This window comes from Danio aesculapii, chromosome 6, assembly GCF_903798145.1.
Source record: "Danio aesculapii chromosome 6, fDanAes4.1, whole genome shotgun sequence".
NCBI classification, from domain to species: Eukaryota; Metazoa; Chordata; class Actinopteri; order Cypriniformes; family Danionidae; genus Danio; species Danio aesculapii.
The window spans coordinates 61,035,577-61,054,640 of record NC_079440.1 but is presented as its reverse complement, the minus strand read 5'-3'; the positions used below and the strand labels follow the sequence as shown (position 1 = coordinate 61,054,640).

The following is a 19,064-nucleotide window of genomic DNA, read 5'->3' as shown; positions in this document are numbered from 1 at the left end:
TAATTCAGCTCTAAAGCTAGCTTATAGTGATTCCAGAAGAGTCAGATCAATAATCCTGCAAAGTGAAGCTCTTTCTCACAACCCTAAACCTCAACACAATCCTCCATAATGACGTTCTTATAGGGCAGATGTGGTTTTACAATGAATTATTGATACCATTTAAACAGCTTCAATCAGTCTTCACTTAATAAGCAATGAGAAATGCACGAAATGCAAACAGCAGTGCAGCAAATGACATTCCTCATTCTTCAGGATTGCTGTAAATAATTAAACATCCACCATCAGAGGAGCTCTGGACAAGTACAACACTGAAATCTTTACAAGCTGCAGATGTGCTTTAGATTGGGTTTCATTGGTCTGTAACAAGATGCTTCAGCCTCTGAGCATGAAATCTGAGCATGCAAAGATTCTCTGGGTTAATAATAACTATTAATATCACAACACAAGCTTTCAGAGTGATATAATAAAGCAGCAGATCCTCAAACAGAGGCGGATTGTGTTGCTTAACAAGCGTGTGAAATGCAGAACAGAAGAGATGATGACTCTACTGTTGTGCTGAACAATCCTTTTGGAAAAATAAATGGACTTCATGAAGAAGGTGAGAGACAATGATTCATTTCAGCATGATGGAGATCTCTGGATGCGAAACTACAACTGATGATATCACAATTTCAAGAAATCCTGAAATGATGCAACAACAGGCCATCAGAAGTAAATGCATGATCAAATGAGTCCTGTGTGTCATATAATAACCCAAACACACAACTACTTAATGCAATATAACAGCCCAATGTTGGGTCAAATATGGACAAACCCAAAATAAAATACATTTTCTTAGCTTTTCAATCCAACAGTTGAATTTGTGCATATTTGACCCAACATTGGGATGCAACAACCCAGCATTTTGTTTATTATGAGGCTCATATTTTAAATGGAACTATTCACCAAAGCATGCCATAAATCATCTCCTTAGTGTGATAATAAAGGACGGTCACATCGTCACTCTATCCTGACATTCTGGAAACACTCTCGAAAAATGCTGGGTTGTTTTAACCCTAAAGTTAGGTCAACGGTGTAAACAAACTCAACATGGAGTTTTTTATTTTAATATTGAATTGAAATTTTACTTTTTTAACCCAATGACTGGGTTTGTCCATTTATGACCCAACATTGGTTTAAAACAACCCAGCATTTTAGAGCGTGTTTACTGAGTGACAGGTTGTGACTGTCTTTCTGTTGATTACAGTAGATCACTCTAAAGAGATAGTTACGATCGAAAGAGATGGACTTCTTTTAATTAAATTGACACTTTTTAACCCAACAGTTGCATTTGTCTTTATTTGACCCAACATAGGGTTACAGCAACCCAGCATTTAGTTCATCATGAGGTTCACATTTTAAATGGAACTATTCACCAAAGCATGCCATAAATCATCTCTTTAGTGTGATAAGAAAAAGACGGTCACATCGTCACTCTATCCTGACATTCTGGAAACACTCTCGAAAAATGCTGGGTTGTTTTAACCCAATGTGAGGTCAATGTTGTAAACAAATTTAACATGGAGTTTTTTATTTTATTATTAAATTGAAATTTTACTTTTTAACACAATGATTGGGTTTGTCCATTTATGACCCAACATTGGTTTAAAACAACCCAGCATTTTAGAGCGGGTTTACTGAGTGACAGGTTATGACTGTCCTTCTGTTGATTACAGTAGATCACTCTAAAGAGATTGATAGGATCGAAAGAGATGGACTTCTTTTAATTAAATTGACACTTTTTAACTCAACAGTTGCATTTGTCTCTATTTGACCCAACATAGGGTTACAACAACCCAGCATTTTGTTTATTATGAGGCTCACATTTTAAATGGAACTATTCACCAAAGCATGCCATAAATCATCTCTTTAGTGTGATAATAAAGGACGGTCACATCGTCACTCTATCCTGACATTCTGGAAACACTCTCGAAAAATGCTGGGTTGTTTTAACCCTAAAGTTAGGTCAACGGTGTAAACAAACTCAACATGGAGTTTTTATTTTATTATTAAATTGAAATTTTTCTTTTTAACCCAATGATTGGGTTTGTCCTTTTATGACCCAACATTGGTTTAAAACAACCCAGCATTTTTAGAGCGGGTTTACTGAGTGAGCCTCATAATAAACAAAATGCTGGGTTGTTGTAACCCTATGTTGGGTCAAATATAGACAAATGCTCACATTTTAAATGGAACTATTCACCAAAGCATGCCATAAATCATCTCTTTAGTGTGATAATAAAGGACGGTCACATCGTCACTCTATCCTGACATTCTGGAAACACTCTCGAAAAATGCTGGGTTGTTTTAACACAATGTTAGGTCAATGTTGTAAACAAACTCAACATTTATTTTTTATTTTTATTATTAAATTGAAATTTTTCTTTTTAACCCAATGATTGGGTTTGTCCATTTATGACCCAACATTGGTTTAAAACAACCCAGCATTTTTAGAGCGTGTTTACTGAGTGACAGGTTGTGACTGTCCTTCTGTTGATTACAGTAGATCACTCTAAAGAGATTGATAGGATCGAAAGAGATGGACTTCTTTTAATTAAATTGACACTTTTCAACCCAACAGATGCATTTGTCTATATTTGACCCAACATAGGGTTACAGCAACCCAGCATTTTTAGAGTGCAAGTTCAACATTTTAAAAGCAACTATTAAAACAAGCCATAGATTAATCTCTGCGAGTGATACAGTAATGAGAAAAACCGACACATCATCACATTACTAGAACACTCCTCACATTCTGTAAACACACCTGAAAAAATGCTGGGTTGTCATAACCCAATATTGGGTCAGAAATGGACAAACCTTCATGAGTTTAATTTTTACATTTTTATTTTATTTACATTTTTTAACACAACAGTTGTGTTTGTTCATACTTGACCCAACATTAGGTTTCAATGACCCAGCATTTTTAAAGTGCACGCTCATCATGAAGCTCTTTCCACTGAAGCTCCACATTTGAAATGCAACTATTCATAAAGAAACAAGCCATAAATCAATCTCTGTAGAGTGATATAATACAGTTTCAGGAGGAAAGTCACATCGGTCAGCACAATCCTCACATTCTGGAAACACACTCTAAAAAAGCTGGGTTGTTTTAACCCAATGTTGGGTCAAACATGTACAAACATCACTGGATTACATTTTTAAACTAAATTAGAATCACAATTTTACCCATTGATTGGGTTTGTCTGTGTTTGACCCAACATTGTGTTATGATAACCCAGCATTTTTTAGACTGTTTTCACAGTGTGTCAGGATTGTTTTTGTAATGTGATGATGTGACTGTCCTTCTGTTCATTACACTAGATCACGCTAAAAAGATTTGGCTAAAAGAGATGGGGTTTTTCAGTTAAGTTACATCTACAGTTTTCAACCCAACAGTTGCATTTGTCCATATCTGACCCAACCTTGTGTTAAAACAACACAGCATTTTTAGAGTATATATATATATATTCAACATGAAGCTCATTCCACTGAAGCTCAACATTTTAAAAGCAAGTATTAAAACAAGCCATAAATCAATCTCTATAGAGTGATACCATAATAAGAAAAACAGCCACATCATCATAAATGCTGGGTTGTTTTAACCCAATGTTGGGTCAATTATGGACAAACACATCGTTGAGTCAAAATGTCTTAATTAAATTGAAATGGCACTTTTTAACTCAGTGGTTGGGCTTGTCCATATTTGACCCAACATTGGGTTAAACAACTCAGCACTTTTAAACAAATTCAATGCAAACCAATGCAAAACTTGAGTATATGTTCATCATGAATCTCTATTCATTGAAGCTCAATATTTTTTATGCACCAAACAAGCCAACTCAATCTCTTTAGATTGATCATAACATTGTTGAAACAATCTTGACATTTTGTAAACACTCAAAATGGGTTACTTCTTTAAATGAAATTGAAATGACACTTTTTACCCATTGATTGGTTTTGGCTGTGTTTGATCCAACATTGGCTTATGATAACCCAGCATTTGTTCAAGTATGTGTTCAACATGAGGCTCTTTTCACTGACGCTCATCATTTTAAATGAGACTATTAAAACAAGCCGCATGAATCGATCTCTTATGAGTGATCATCACATTACTAAAACAATCCTGACATTCTGTAAACACAGAGCTTTAATTAACCAAACATTGGGTCAAAAATGGACTAATTCACCATTGGGTTCATTATTTTTTTAAATGCAATGTAAATTACACTTTTTAACCTGATGGCTGTTGGGTTTGTCTATATTTGACCCAATATTTGATATTGGTTATGATAACCCAGCATGTTTAGTGTGTGTGTTAAACGTGATTCTCTTTCCACTGGAGCTCAGCATCAGTCAGACTCAAACCCTAAACTGTAAACATTAAATAAAATCTACACTTCTTAACCCAATGGTTGCATTTCTCCATATTTGACTCATTGGGTTAAGCATTTTCCCCAGTATGTTCAACAAGGAGCTGTTTCCACTGAAGCTGAACATTTTAAACACAATTATTAAAAGAAGCCATAATAACTCTGTAGAGTGATCTAACACAGTATCAGGAGGACAGTCACATCATCACTCTACTAGAACAACCCTGCCTCTCTCTAAACACATGCTGGGTTGTTTTAGCCCAATGTTGGGTCAATTAGGGACAAACCCAACATGGAGTTTTTTTTTTTTTTTTTTATTAAATTGAAATTTCACGACCCAATGGCTGGTTGGTATGACCCAAACATTACTTTAAAACAACCCAGCATTTGATTGTGTTTAAAGTGTGTCAGTATTGTTCTAGTAATGTTATGATGTGACTGTCACTCTAAGATCACTCTAAGAGACTGATTTGATTGAAAGAAGTAATTTTTTTCAGTTATATTAAACGTACACTTTTCAACCCAATGGTTACATTTGTCCATTTCTGACAGTAAGTAACAAGAGGCTCTTTTCACTGAAGCTGAACATTTGAAATGCAACTATTAAAACAAGTCACAGGAATCAATCTCTTATGAGTGATCATCACTAATACAATCCTGACAGTCTGTAAACACAGAGCTTTAATTAACCAAACATTGGGTCAAAAATTGACTAATTGACCATTAGGTTTATTATTTTAAAATTCATTTTAAATTAGACTTTTTAACCCAATGGTTGTTGGGTTTGTCTATACTTGACCCAATATTTGATATTGGTTATGATAACCCAGCATGTTTAGAGTGTGTGTTAAACATGATTCTCTTTCCACTGGAGCTCAGCGTTGATCTCTGAGTGTGTGTGTGCAGAAATATCTCCACCACGAACACATCTCCTTCAGTCAGACTCAAACCCTCAACTGTAAACAATAAATTAAATTCGACTTCTTAACCCAGTGGTTGCATTTCCCCATATTTGACTCAACCTTGGGTTAAGCATGTTTCAACATGAAGCTGTTTTCACTGAAGCTCCGCATTTTAAAAGAAACTACTAAAACAAGCCATAACTCAACCTCTGTAAAGTGATCTAACACAGTATCAGAAGGACAGTCACATCCTCACTATACTAGAACAACCCTGCCTCTCTCTAAACACACTCTAAACATGCTGGGTTGTTTTAACCCAAGGTTGGGTCAGTTAGTGACTAACCCGACAATGTTTTTTTGTTTAATAAAATTAAAATTTCACTTGACCCAATGGTTGGTTGGAATGACCCAACATTAGTTTAAAATAACCCAGCATTTGAGTGTGTTTACAGTGTGTCAGGATTGTTCTAGTAATGTGACTGTCCTTCTCTTTATTACACTAGATCACTCTAAGAGAGAGATTTGATATAACGAGATTAATTTTTCAGTTATATTAAGCGTACAATTTTCAACCCAAAGGTTTTTTTGTCCATCTCTGACCCAATCTTGGGTTAAAACAAGACAGCATTTTTCCCAGTATGTTCAACAAGGAGCTGAACATTTTAAACACAATTATTAAAACAAGCCATAATAACTCAACCTCTGTAGAGTGATCTAACACAGTATCAGGAGGACAGTCACATCATCACTCTACTAGAACAACCCTGCCTCTCTCTAAACACATGCTGGGTTGTTTTAACACAATTTTGGGTCAATTAGTGACAATCCCAACATTGATTTTTTTTTTGTTTAATAAAATTGAAATTTCACTTGACCCAATGGTTGGTTGGAATGACCCAACATTAGTTTAAATCAACCCAGCATTTGAGTGTGTTTACAGTGTGTCAGGATTGTTTTTGTAATGTGATGATGTGACTGTCCTTCTGTTTAATTCAGATCACTCTAAAGAGACTGATTTGATCGAACGAGCTTCGGTTATATTAAATGTACACTTTTCAATCCAGCGGTTGTATTTGTTCATATCTGACCCAATCTTGGGTTAAAACAACCCAGCATTTTTCAAGTGCACGTTCAACACGGAGCTCTTTTCACTGAAGCTGAACATTTGAAAAGCAACTCCTAAAACAAGCCAAATCCATCACGTCAATTACTCACAAACCCAACATTGGGTTATTTTTATTATAAAATCAAAATTATGCATTTTAACCCAGCACTTGTATTTGTCGATATTCAACCCAACACTGGGTTATTATGATAAGCAAGCGTGTTTTAGAGTGCGTGTACAACATGACGCTCGTTATACTGAAGCTCAGCATTGATCTCCGAGTGTGTTTGTGCAGGGATGTCTCCAGCATGGGCACATCTCCTTCACACTCAAACCCTCAGCTGTAAACATGTTGTGTGTGTGTGTGTGTGTGTGTGTGTGTGTGTGTGTGTGTGTGTGTCTGCCAGCACAGCAGCTCTTTGTTGTGAAGCTCCAGGAGAGCGCAGTGTTTTACTCACACGTAAGCGTGGTAGATGAACGCCCATCCGCGCGGTCTCTCCAGCACATTGTAGAGGAAATTCTGCAGGCGTCGGTAAAACGCGTTGCGCTTCGGCGGCCGCTTGCCGGAGATGCTGGAGCGCTGTTTGCTGAGGATGCTGCCGCGCTTCGACGCCTCGGCGCCCGCGATCAGCAGCGCTCCGTCCCGGCTGCACTCCGGCGCGCCCGCCTCCACACCCACGAAGCCCACCTTCAGCTTCTTCTCGGCCTGCGGGGCGGCGGGAAACACACCGCCGTTGCGGGATTTCTGCACCATCCCGGAGGCGCTGCCGTCATAGAGATCCGCTGGTGCTGATGCTGGTGCTGCGGCTCTCCCGCCCTACAGCAGGTGCGAGCATCACTGAGAGAGGGAGAGCGAAAGAGAGAGAGAGAGAGAGAGAGAGAGAGAGAGAGAGAGAGAGAGAAGGTGCGCGCGGAGAAACCACAAGCCAATAGCGACACGAAGACAATCTGCAGCCACACACACACACACACACACACACGCACACGCACACGCACTCTCTCTCGACTCTCTCTGGAGAACTTGTTCTGGTATTGAGATGAAAACAAGACATGTAATAAGATCGAAAGACCATCTTAAACATGGTATAGGGTTAGTAAGAGGATATTTACTGTAATTCTGTGAATTAGTTTATATATATATATATATTTATAACGCCCGGTTTTAGAGCACAATAATTCATTAGTACGCTGTAATTTCTCCTCAATACAGCATCAGTTGGTCTTGAGAATGGTGAAGAAAATCTTTTCCTGACTCGCTCCTCAAAAACACCCCAAAATGCTCAATAATATTTACATCTGGAGACTGTGCAGGCCATGGGAGGTGAACTTCACTTTCATGTTCATCAAACCACTCTGTCACCAGTCCTGCTGTGTGTATTGGTGCATCCTGACACATGCCACGGCCTTCACAATACAATGTTTGAACCATTGGGTCACATGGTCCTCCAGAATGGTTGGGTAGTCCTTGGCAGTGACCCAGCACCTATCTAGCACCAGTATTATGTCTTAGGAATGCCATGATGTTGAGCTCAAACCATCACTGATCCCCTCCCCATGCTTCACTCTGGGCATCAGCAGTCAGGGTGGGACACTTCTTTGGGGCTTCTCCACACCGTAACTCTCCTGGATGTGGGAAAGACAGTGAAGGTGGACAATACTGCACAAGATTTTCACTGCTGGCATCATTGACGACGTTTGGCATCGGCACGAGTGAGCAAAGGTTTTGCTGAAGAAGTCAGCCATGTATATTGACCTTGTGGAGCTGCAGAGGAACAGTTCTGCTGGAAACAGGAGAGTTGAGCTGCATATTTAATTCTGCAGTGAGTCGGGCAGCTGTGGCTTTATGTTATCAGCTGGACATCGCTTTCAGACAGCTTCCTCTGGCGTCCACCTGCTGGATGTGATTCTTCTTCTTGGTGGTTTGCTGACAGTACTCTGGATACCTCGACCCTTGATCATCACACACACTTGCTGTCTTGCTCACCAACAATCTGTCCTCTTTTGAACTCTGATAGGTCCCCATAATGTTGTGTGCATTGCAATATTTGAAGCTAACCTGTTACTCTGTTAATGGAACCTGCACACTGCTCTTACTGTTGGAATCAGTGGTGGATTTAGGCATGAGCAATATGGGTGATCAATCGCCCAGGGACGCATCTTGCTGGGGGGCAACACGGGGAGACAGTGACAGGGAGAAAAAAACGAGCCCTGGTAAAAGCTTTGTGAGACCATTTACTTTATGCAAGTGTATTCATTTAGAGTGTTAATCCCAGAACAAAGACGTTAGGAGCTATTCCAACACAATCTCACGGCAATTCGTAACTTTTTGATTTGGTGGCTAATTCGTACGAATTCACACGATCTAATTCGTACAATTTAGTACGATTTGCTCATCTCCCAATGACGGTTGGGTTTAGGGGTGTGGTTAGGTGCCACACCTCCTTTTTAAAATCGTACAACTTCGTATGACTGAACTCGTACGAATTAGCCACTAAACTGACAAAACGTAAAATACTTACGTTTCCTCGAGAGATCAGGCTGGCTATTCACATTTAGCGTTTTTTGCATGCGTAAGCTTGATTTCTGTTATTCATTTTGAGTAATAATTGTATATTAATAATAATATTGGGCCGTATATTGGCCAGTACTGGGTTGCGGCTGGAAGGATATCCGTATGGGGTGGTTCACCCAGGGTGCCATTTAAACTAGAAACGCCACTAGCTGGAATGAAGAGCAATGAAGACTGACCACCAGAAGGAGCACAGGCAGCCCATCAAACCTCCAACCTTAAATTGGCCGGCAGTACTTCAGTTTCATTGTCCAACCCCTGTATATATCCTATATTAAAAACTGATTAAGGCACCAAGTGTAGTTTCACAAACTAAAGCTGCGGTCACACTGCTCTTTTCTCCCCATAGACTTCCATTCATATGCACCAGAATGCGTTAGACCGGAAATGCAAGTTAATGCGTCAAGTTTCGCAGTTCACTGCGTTGCAAAGTTTAAGCTCGGTGAATTCTGACCTGCGAAATCGCATCACTTGTCTGCGTGAGACCAGGCTTTGATCCTAATTGTGGCGTTGTAGTGACTGTCGCTTTAAATTCAAATGAGATTGTGCTTTTTTTCAGAAGAGGGCGGAGCTACAAATACCTGTGTGTCAGCATAGTGGCAGATTCAAAAACAAGACTAAAGCTGCGGTCATACTAGAGTTTGAGCTTTCGAAAATTCTGTTGTACGGTGTTTGGAAAAGGGGCGGGATTAAACAAAATGATTAGACATTTAAAAAAGCGTACGATTGGTCCATATTTTACATTTCTGGCCAGAGAGGTCATGTTTTGTTCCTCGATTGGTCTCACGCAGTCAAGTGAAGCGATTTACACAAACTTGAGGCACGAGCTTGCGTTTCTGGTCTGACGCATTCGCCTGCGTATGAATGGAAGTCTATGGGGAGAAAAGTGCAGTGTGACCGCAGCTTAATTATGGGAGTAGCACGTGATATGGTGGATCACGACTGGTCTCTCATCTGTTATCATTAGTAAGCCAATCAGATTATTCCAAACTCACTATAAATCGCCTGTCTAACATTACTCCCTCATCTTCATTTTTTGAAGAACCCCCCCTTATCACCCCCTTTCCCTTTTTAACCAAGGGGAGCTCTCATGAACTACCTGATCTCAGACCCCCTTACATGCTCATTGACCAGGCGGGAGCCCTGGGCTCAATCATTTCCAAGCTCAGGGCTCTCTCCTGGGACAGCATGCCAAACCTGCTATTATTATCAAGCAATATCTAAGTGTCAACTCTTGAAAATAAAAAGCAGCACAAACACACATATGCTGTCTTGAAGTGCGGTCGCAGGCAGGTCTCGGTCAGCATGAGCTGTTTTTAGCTGTGTGGATGTGAAAAGAGCAAAGAGTTCAGGCTGATTCACCTGATTTAAAAGCCTTCCATCACACAGACAGCAGGAGGAGCATCAGCGAGATCTCTCTCTCTCTCTCTCTCTCTCTCTCTCTCTCTCTCTGTGTGTGTGTGTGTGTTTTCTCCTGGGACTCTGAGCTGCTCCAGACCCGACTAATCAAATCTTGAGTGATCTCAGACACATTGAGCAAACATCACACCTACCAGAGGCCAGAACACAGAGTGAGGATGAGCACAGAGCTCCAACACACACGCACACACAAACACGCACACAGTGTCACCCAATGTTGGTATTGGTGGTTTATGAGGACTCTCCATAGGCATGATGTAAAAACACTTATTTTACACCCTGAAGCAGGCTGAAGGCTAATCATTCACATGCCCTTCTCTATCAGTGCTTTAAAGGTTGTTCTGCTGCTCTGTTCTGTTGCTCAAAATGTAGAAACAGACTCAAAATTATCTTTTTAATAACTTGCGAATAACACAGAAATAGATGTTTCATGCACATGTTTATTGAACTTACTAAACACACCATGAATATGAAAATTAGACTGAAATATTTTAAGATATCTGAAGCTGAGTGTGTTTCAGGAGGTGGAGGCAGTCAAAAATAGGGTATATGAGTCTTTAAGCTAATGTTTTCAAGGCAAATGTTCCCAAATACACATCCAAACATTGTTTTTTTTAGAGGTAACTAATGCCATTTGTGTTATTATTATTATATCGTATTATATATTCAAACCCATTTCATTAAAGCTTTTGGGTAACACCCCTACTGAAAAAAAAACAGCTTAAACCAGCCTAGGCTGGTTGGCTGGTTTTGGCTGGTCGATCAGGCTGGTTTTAGAGAGGTCTTGGCCATTTCCAGGCTGATTTCCAGCCATTTCCAGCCTTGTCTTAGCTGGTCAGGCTGGAAAATGACCAGCTAAAACCAGCTTGACCAGCCTAGCCAGGCTGGGAGTCCAGCCAAAACCAGCTATGTCCAGCTTAAACCAGGCTGGTCAAGCTGGTTTTAGCTGGATTTAGCTGGTCACTTTCCAGCCTGACCAGCTAAGACCAGGCTGGAAATGGCTGGAAATCAGCCTGGAAATGGCCAAAAGCCCTCTAAAATGAGGCTGGTCAACCAGCTAAAACCAGCCAACCAGCCTAGGCTGGTTTAAGCTGGATTTTTCAGCAGGGACTGGATAATGCTCCATTAGTTATTGTTAGTTATGGTTTTTACTAACATTAAGTATGAATAATCTTGAGCAGCATTTATTAATCATGGTTCAACATTTACTAACGCATTATTAAAATGCAAAGATATGCTTGGTAACATTAGTTAATGCACTCTGAGTTAACATGAACTAATACTATTTAAAGATTCACGAAACACCGAAACACAGGTTTTGAGCTGTTGACAGTCATATATGTGTCCCACGCTGCTACAAACACTATTAGGACACAGATATTTCACTAAAAAGTGATAATTGGTTGTTTTTGCGTTAACAAGCAAATTCGTTCTTCCGGTTTGAAACGAATTTCTGAAGCTGTGTCACGGTGATTAGATCCTTGTGTGTTTTCCAGTGTGGAGAGTGGACGTCTGTACCTTCGAGTGCATCGGGACGTCTCTTAATTTATGAGAAAGACTTGGTTCAAAGCAATCAGCGCTCTCTAATGTGAATGAGGTGCAACTTCATTAATATGCATGATAGCTTCGAAGACTGTTTTTACCTGTTACAGTGTTCAGACGGCAGAGAGACGCCACGTTGTGTTGCCAAAACAAGTGGAAGAACAAGAATTGTTTGGAGACACGGGTCATCAGTGGTCTTTCCATGAGCTGTGTTAAGTTTTACATATAGCTGCCGCTTACGTGGCTGACAGCATCGTGAGGATTAAATGAAGGATTATACAGTACCTCTCGTGATTAAAATGTGTAGATTCAGTGGCAAACGTCCCCGTCCCCGTCCCACAGACTTTACAGTGAATGCTTTAGTTATTTTCATATCGCACTTAAAGCCACTGGAAGTCTTTGATGCACTCTTGGAAAAGTGTAAATGGTGGATTAACATTCAGCACATGATCAGTAATCAGATGTGCCATTATTAGTAACTTTAGGTGGTTTCTAAAACTAAATCTATCAGTGTTGTTTTCATTCTCATCTTCAGCACTTCACGTTTTCGCGGTTGCAGTTCCTGTCATTTGAAGGCAGGAGGCATTGACTGAGTGACTGACAGCTGATATTAACCAATCCATTCGCGTTCAGTTCTAGAGCAGTGGGCCAATAAGAAGAGCACAAAGGCGGGGCAAGCATTGCGAGCTTTTTTTTTTACTTCACATAACAACTGTTTAATCTGTTCCAGAGCGCTGCGTTTGGCGTTTTTAGGTGCAACGAGGCATTCTGCAGAAATGTCTCCTACATCCGCACATGCGGTGAGGGTTTTGCAGTGAATACAGGTCGCACGACACCAATTTATGTACTCTAATGCTTCCAAATATATTTTTAGGTCGCATAGATAAATAAATTTCGGGCGCATATGCGACCAAAACAGTCAAGCCCTAGCATGTTTACTTGTATTTATTTCCTCCTAATTATAATAAAATAAGGAAGTTATCATCAACCACAATACAAATTATAGTGAACTCCAAATGAACTCTCGTCTCCTCCAACAGCTGTGGGAAAAAGCCATTATAACCACACAGATCCTACTCATGCCAGAGTCCTGCAGGAAAAGTGATTGACAGGTGGTGATTTGTGTGTAACTTTATTCATTTATGGTTTGGTTATGGGTAAAGCAAAGACCATGTGGGACAGGCAGTGAAAACGGTAGGCTACAATTAATTCATTCGTTATGAAATAATTGATATTCAAACCTCAATATCAAATGTCAATGCCTGTCTGAGAAAAGCGTATGAAGTGTGTAGTGAGGGGTTTTACAGCCTTAAAACATCTATAATAATTGTAAAAAATAAAGCTTACTGCTTACTACTACTACTTCAGCTTACTTCTCCCGTATTTTCAGTCTTTCTCTGAAGGGTGGCAAATAAACATTAAAGAGCCGAGCCGAGCTATACGCAACCCATACCACCGAACCACCAGGGGCCGCCTCTAGCTCTTAATGTGAGTCTGTTCTGTGCTTTGGCTTTGTTTAGGCATGGAAACACTTTGAAATAAATAAAAAACGGCGAGATTCCCTTTCCTTTTCATTACAGGTGTCGTCTCCCCTTCATATGCAATCCTTAAAACAGTCAGATAGCGGTGCGTGACTGTCAGCTGACGCACTCCATAGAGATAAATAGACGCTGTTTCCCAAATGGATTCTGTACACGCGATTGATGTGTCCACAGATCAATCTTTGCTAAGAGACTGGGATTTAAATGTGTTACAACTCTCTGTGATCAGCTGCACCTTATAATTAAAATTAGAAATGTTTTTAGAGCTTGTTTATAATAAAGACAGTAAAATGGCTATCTAAATCTTAACCACTACAATTAGCACGACCACATGGTGTCAGTAAATGTGCACGTGAGTGTGTACTGCAAGCAGCATTTGTGTGTGACTCATCATTTCAGAAAGGCTTGAATAAACTCCTCCAAAAATACATCTAATTAACCTACTTGGTATTTTTGACTAATGAGCTGTATTTCAGCTTCATACAAGTCTGTCACTGACTGCTGTTTATCTGACTTAATGCATGAGAAGCAGATACAAATATGGGAAAGGTGGGCGGGGAGAAGAAGCTTATTTGCATTTAAAGCCACAGGCTTCAAAAACAGCTACACTGTACTCAGTCACCAAAATGGGCATATATATATATATATATATATATATATTCTATATACAGGTCCTTCTCAAAAAATTTGCATATTGTGATAAAGCTCAGTGTACTGATAAACATTATACTTTCATATATTTTCATATATTTTAGATTCATTACACACAACTGTAGTTCAAGCCTTTTATTGTTTTAATATTGATGATTTTGACATACAGCTCATGAAAACCCAAAATTCCTATCTCAAAAAATTAGCATATCATGAAAAGGTTCTCTAAACAAGCTGTTAATCTAATCATCTGAATCAACCAAATAACTCTAAACACCTGCAAAAGATTCCTCAGGCTTTTAAAAACTCCCAGCCTGGTTCATTACTCAAAACCTCAATTATGGGTAAGACTGCCGACCTGACTGCTGTCCAGAAGGCCCTCATTGACACCCTCAAGCAAGAGGGTAAGACACAAAGACATTTCTGAATGAATAGGCTGTTCCCAGAGTGCTGTATCAAGGCACCTCAGTGGGAAGTCTGTGGGAAAGAAAAAGTGTGGCAGAAAACGCTGCACAACGAGAAGAGGTGACCGGACCCTAAGGAAGATTGTGGAGAGGGACCGATTCCAGACCTTGGGGGACCTGCGGAAGCAGTGGACTGAGTCTGGAGTAGAAACATCCAGAGCCACTGTGTACAGGCGTGTGCAGGAAATGGGCTACAGGTGCCGCATTCCCCAGGTCAAGCGACTTTTGAACCAGCGGCAGAAGCGCCTGACCTGGGCTACAGAGAAGCAGCACTGGACTGTTGCTCAGTGGTCCAAAGTACTTTTTTAGGACGAAAGCAAATTTTGCATGTCATTCGGAAATCAAGGTGCCAGAGTCTGGAGGAAGACTGGGGAGAGGGAAATGCCAAAATGCCTGAAGTCCAGTGTCAAGTACCCACAGTCAGTGATGGTCTGGGGTGCCATATCAGCTGCTGGCGTTGGTACACTGTGTTTTATCAAGGGCAGGGTCAACGCAGCTAGCTATCAGAAGATTTGAGCACTTCATGCTTCCATCTGCTGAAAAGCTTTATGGAGATGAAGATTTCCTTTTTCAGCACGACCTGGCACCTGCTCACAGTGCCAAAACCACTGGTAAATGGTTTATTGACCAGGGTTTTACTGTGCTCAATTGGCCTACCAACTATCCTGACCTGAACCCCATAGAGAATCTGTGGGATATTGCAAAGAGAAAGTTGAGAGACGCAAGACCCAACACTCTGGACGAGCTTAAGGCCGCTATCGAAGCATCCTGGGCCTCCATAACACCTCAGCAGTGCCACAGGCTGATTGCCTCCATGCCACGCTGCATTGAAGCAGTCATTTCTGCAAAAGGATTCCAAGTATTGAGTGCATAACTGAACATAATTATTTGAAGGTTGACTTTTTTTTGTATTAAAAACACTTTTCTTTTATTGGTCGGATCAAATATGCAAATTTTTTGAGATAAGGATTTTGGGTTTTCATGAGCTGTATGCCAAAATCATCAATATTAAAACAATAATAGGCTTGAAACTACTTCAGTTGTGTTTAATGAATCTAAAATATACGAAAGTCTAATGTTTATCAGTACATTACAGAAAATAATGAATTTCCTCAAAATAAATATTCTGATGGGTATTTTGAGCTGAAACTTTACAGACACATTCTAGAGACACCAAAGGCTTATCTTACATCTTGTAAGAGGGGTAAAATAGGTGCCATTTAACTAATGTTAACAAAGAAGAATAAATACACTATTAAATGTATTACTAAATGTTTGTAAATATCAAAAACATAATAGTATAATAATACATAATGACAATACATAACTAATGAACTATAGTTTTAAAGTGTTACCACTAGTTTTTATTAAATAATTTACTCACAAAAATGTACTGGCAATAGTAGAATCACCCATGCAGTTTCCACATCACATCAGAGTGTTGTAGGGTTATCATTATATGAGAAATAGACACACAATACACAGAAACCCCTCCTAGGTGATCCAGTAATGTGTTGTGGGTCAAACAGAGCTGAACATCAGAGTTAAATCAGGTAATGTATTGCTGATCGACTCGACGAGAGTGGATTCGTCATTTCATTCTATATTTACCAGCATCTCCAGACATTCATCTTAGTCACGAGCTCCAAAACACTCAGCTTTCAACATCCAATCTCTCTGATGCGCTCACACACACACACACACACCAGTGTTTTCCTCCTTCACACCAATTATTCACGGCAGTTCTCTGAGAATGAAAAGACAAACACTGTAAACATGTTGGTGTTCCACATAATCGATTTGTGTTGGGACAACATGGAGTTATTAATTTTTACAAATTTGAGTGGATTGAACATAAATTAAGTTGTCCCCCCCCAAAAAAAAAAAAAATCAAGAATGTGATGTTCAAGCTCATTTTAGATAAGTAGTTTGAACAAACATCAGTGTACACTTACCGGCCATTTTATTAGGTACACCTTACTAGTACCTGGTCGGACCTTCTTTTACATTCAGAACTGCCTTAATCCATCGTGGCATAGATTCAACAAGGTACTGGAAATATTCCTCAGAGATTTTGCTCCATATTGACGATCACCACATCCCAAAGGTGCTCTATTGGATTGAGCTCTGGTGACTGTGGAGGCCATTTGAGTACAGTGAACTCATTGTCATGTTCAAGAAACCAGTCTGAGATGATTCACGCTTTATGACATGGTGCGTTATCCTGCTGGAAGTAGCCATCAGAAGATGGAGACACTGTGCTCATAAAGGGATGGACATGGTCAGCAACAATACTCAGGTAGGCTGTGGTGTTGACACCATGCTCAGTTGGTACTAATGGACCCAAAGTGTGCTAAGAAAATATCCCCCACACCATTACACCACCACCAGCCTGAACCGCTGATACAAGGCAGGATGGATCCATGCTTTCATGATGTTGAGGCCAAATTCTGAGCCGAGCATCCGAATGTGGCAGCAGAAATGGAGACTCATCAGACCAGGCAACGTTTCTCCAATCTTCTATTGTCCAGTTTTGGTGAGCCTGTGTGAATTGAAGCCTCAGTTTCCTGTTCTTAGCTGACAGGAGCGGCACCCGGTGTGGTCTTCTGCTGCTGTAGCCCATCCGCCTCAAGGTTAAATCACCCATTAAATAGTATTTAGTAATGTCTATCCGCACCCTAACCCCAATGCTCACAGTACTGTAAAAATATGAATTGTTATACAGTGTCACAAAAATTCACCCCCGAACACCCATAATAAACACTGATTTTAGTTTCCATGACAACAACAAGTCTTTCGTCAAACACACAGTAGAGACGAAAGTAAACACAGCATCAATCATAGAAGATAAAACATGAGCACAGATCACACACACACACACACACACACACACACACACACACACACAGCTGACAAGATGCTTTTGTCGAGCGCTGAAAAGGAGAGTCCTTTCAGTTATCATATTTTGATAAGCGTTAGTTTTCTTCACAATAGCCGGACTGATGATTCATGTAGAGGAGCAGGAACGGGGATTTGACATGTGAGACTCTGACTATTATAAACAGAGGGACTGACAGACCAAACAGACATGAGGAAATAATATTTGCATTTTATTTAGCTTATTTATAGGAACATTTTCTACAGTAACCAGGAATCTTGGACAAAAGTTTTACAGCATAACAAACTAAAAACAATTAAAAAAACCAGATATAATAATAATAATAATAATAATAATAAAACAACATTTTTAAATAATATATTAAAATAAAACATGGGCAACAAAAACGTCTACTGACCCAGCCAAGGCTCGAACCAGCGACCTTCTTGCTGTGAGGCGACAACACCACCTACTGCATCGTGTCTGTAACGAGGAGACTGACACGGAGGGATCCATTATGCAGTATTTATTAGTCACAGTCAAACACAAACATCCAATACGCACTAAAGTGTGAACACACATCAACAGTAATCAATAATGGTCTTGGGGCTGGCGGCTGACAGACACAGAGTGATTTACCAGGCATAGATCAGTGGCAGGCGGAGTGGTTCAGAATCCGTTAGACAGGCTTGGGTCGAGGGCAGGCAGCGTGGTTCAGAGTCCGTGTATAAAGCAAGGGTCGTGGGCAGGCAGAAGGCAACTCAGAAACAGTCCGGGGTTATTCTCAGAAGATCAGACAGGAAAGAACGCTCAGTAATGCTGGCCGGGGCTAAACAAGACTTCGCAATGAACTGGTGTTTGAGTGTGGCTTATATAGGAAGCGTGGGTCGTTAACTAGATTCAGTTCAGGTGTGTGCACAATCAGTTTAGATGGATGATGTAATGCTTAAAGGTCCGGGGATGGTGACCTCTGCTGGCCAGTGAGGGGAATGACTGGGACCGAGTCGGTAACAGTGTCGCCCTGAAGTTAACTTAATAATTATTGTAGTGGCACACCTTTCGTGCAAATCCTCACACACCACCTTTTGCAGCTTCTATTCCAACAACCAGTATTAGAAAAAAACCGCGAGTAAGACCGAATCTTCTTTTAAAAAGGTTTACTGAAGAAATGCAAACAAAAATACACAGTTACAATAGAATCAACATAGCTCGGTCAAGAAACTGTGTTGCTTCCAACATCCATAACGGCAATCTGCCTTAAACGTATGAACTAATGACCTCATGACGTATTACTGTCGGAAGCCCAAATACCAAAGTAAAGCTGTTTAAATTGTATCAATTATTAAATTATGCATTTTAGATAATACAATCACAATCAATTCCTTATATATTTAAATATTAATTTTCATCATGTTTGAACCTTTTAACTAAATTATTATTACAAATGAATTATGCATAACTGGCTCTTACAATTATTATAAAATAAAGTTTCTTGCATACATGATATTATCAGTACCGCGGATTACAGTCTCTCTCATGAAGATGTTTCCGCAGCAAACTGAATAGACAATAGATTCAATT

General features: G+C 40.0%; 1 protein-coding gene across 5 annotated transcripts in view; it reads right to left on the bottom strand.

The window, feature by feature from the left end:
• Nucleotides 1-7,239, bottom strand: part of LOC130231187 (potassium voltage-gated channel subfamily KQT member 2) — a 104,633-nt gene extending 97,394 nt beyond the window's left edge. For all 5 annotated transcript variants that reach the window (XM_056460655.1, XM_056460657.1, XM_056460659.1 and 2 more), the window contains exon 1: nucleotides 6,878-7,239. In XM_056460655.1, coding sequence (XP_056316630.1) covers nucleotides 6,878-7,173 — 296 coding nt within the window. In that variant the 5' untranslated portion in view covers nucleotides 7,174-7,239. The remainder of the gene's footprint in view (nucleotides 1-6,877) is intronic.
• Between the last annotated feature and the right edge of the window lie 11,825 nt (nucleotides 7,240-19,064).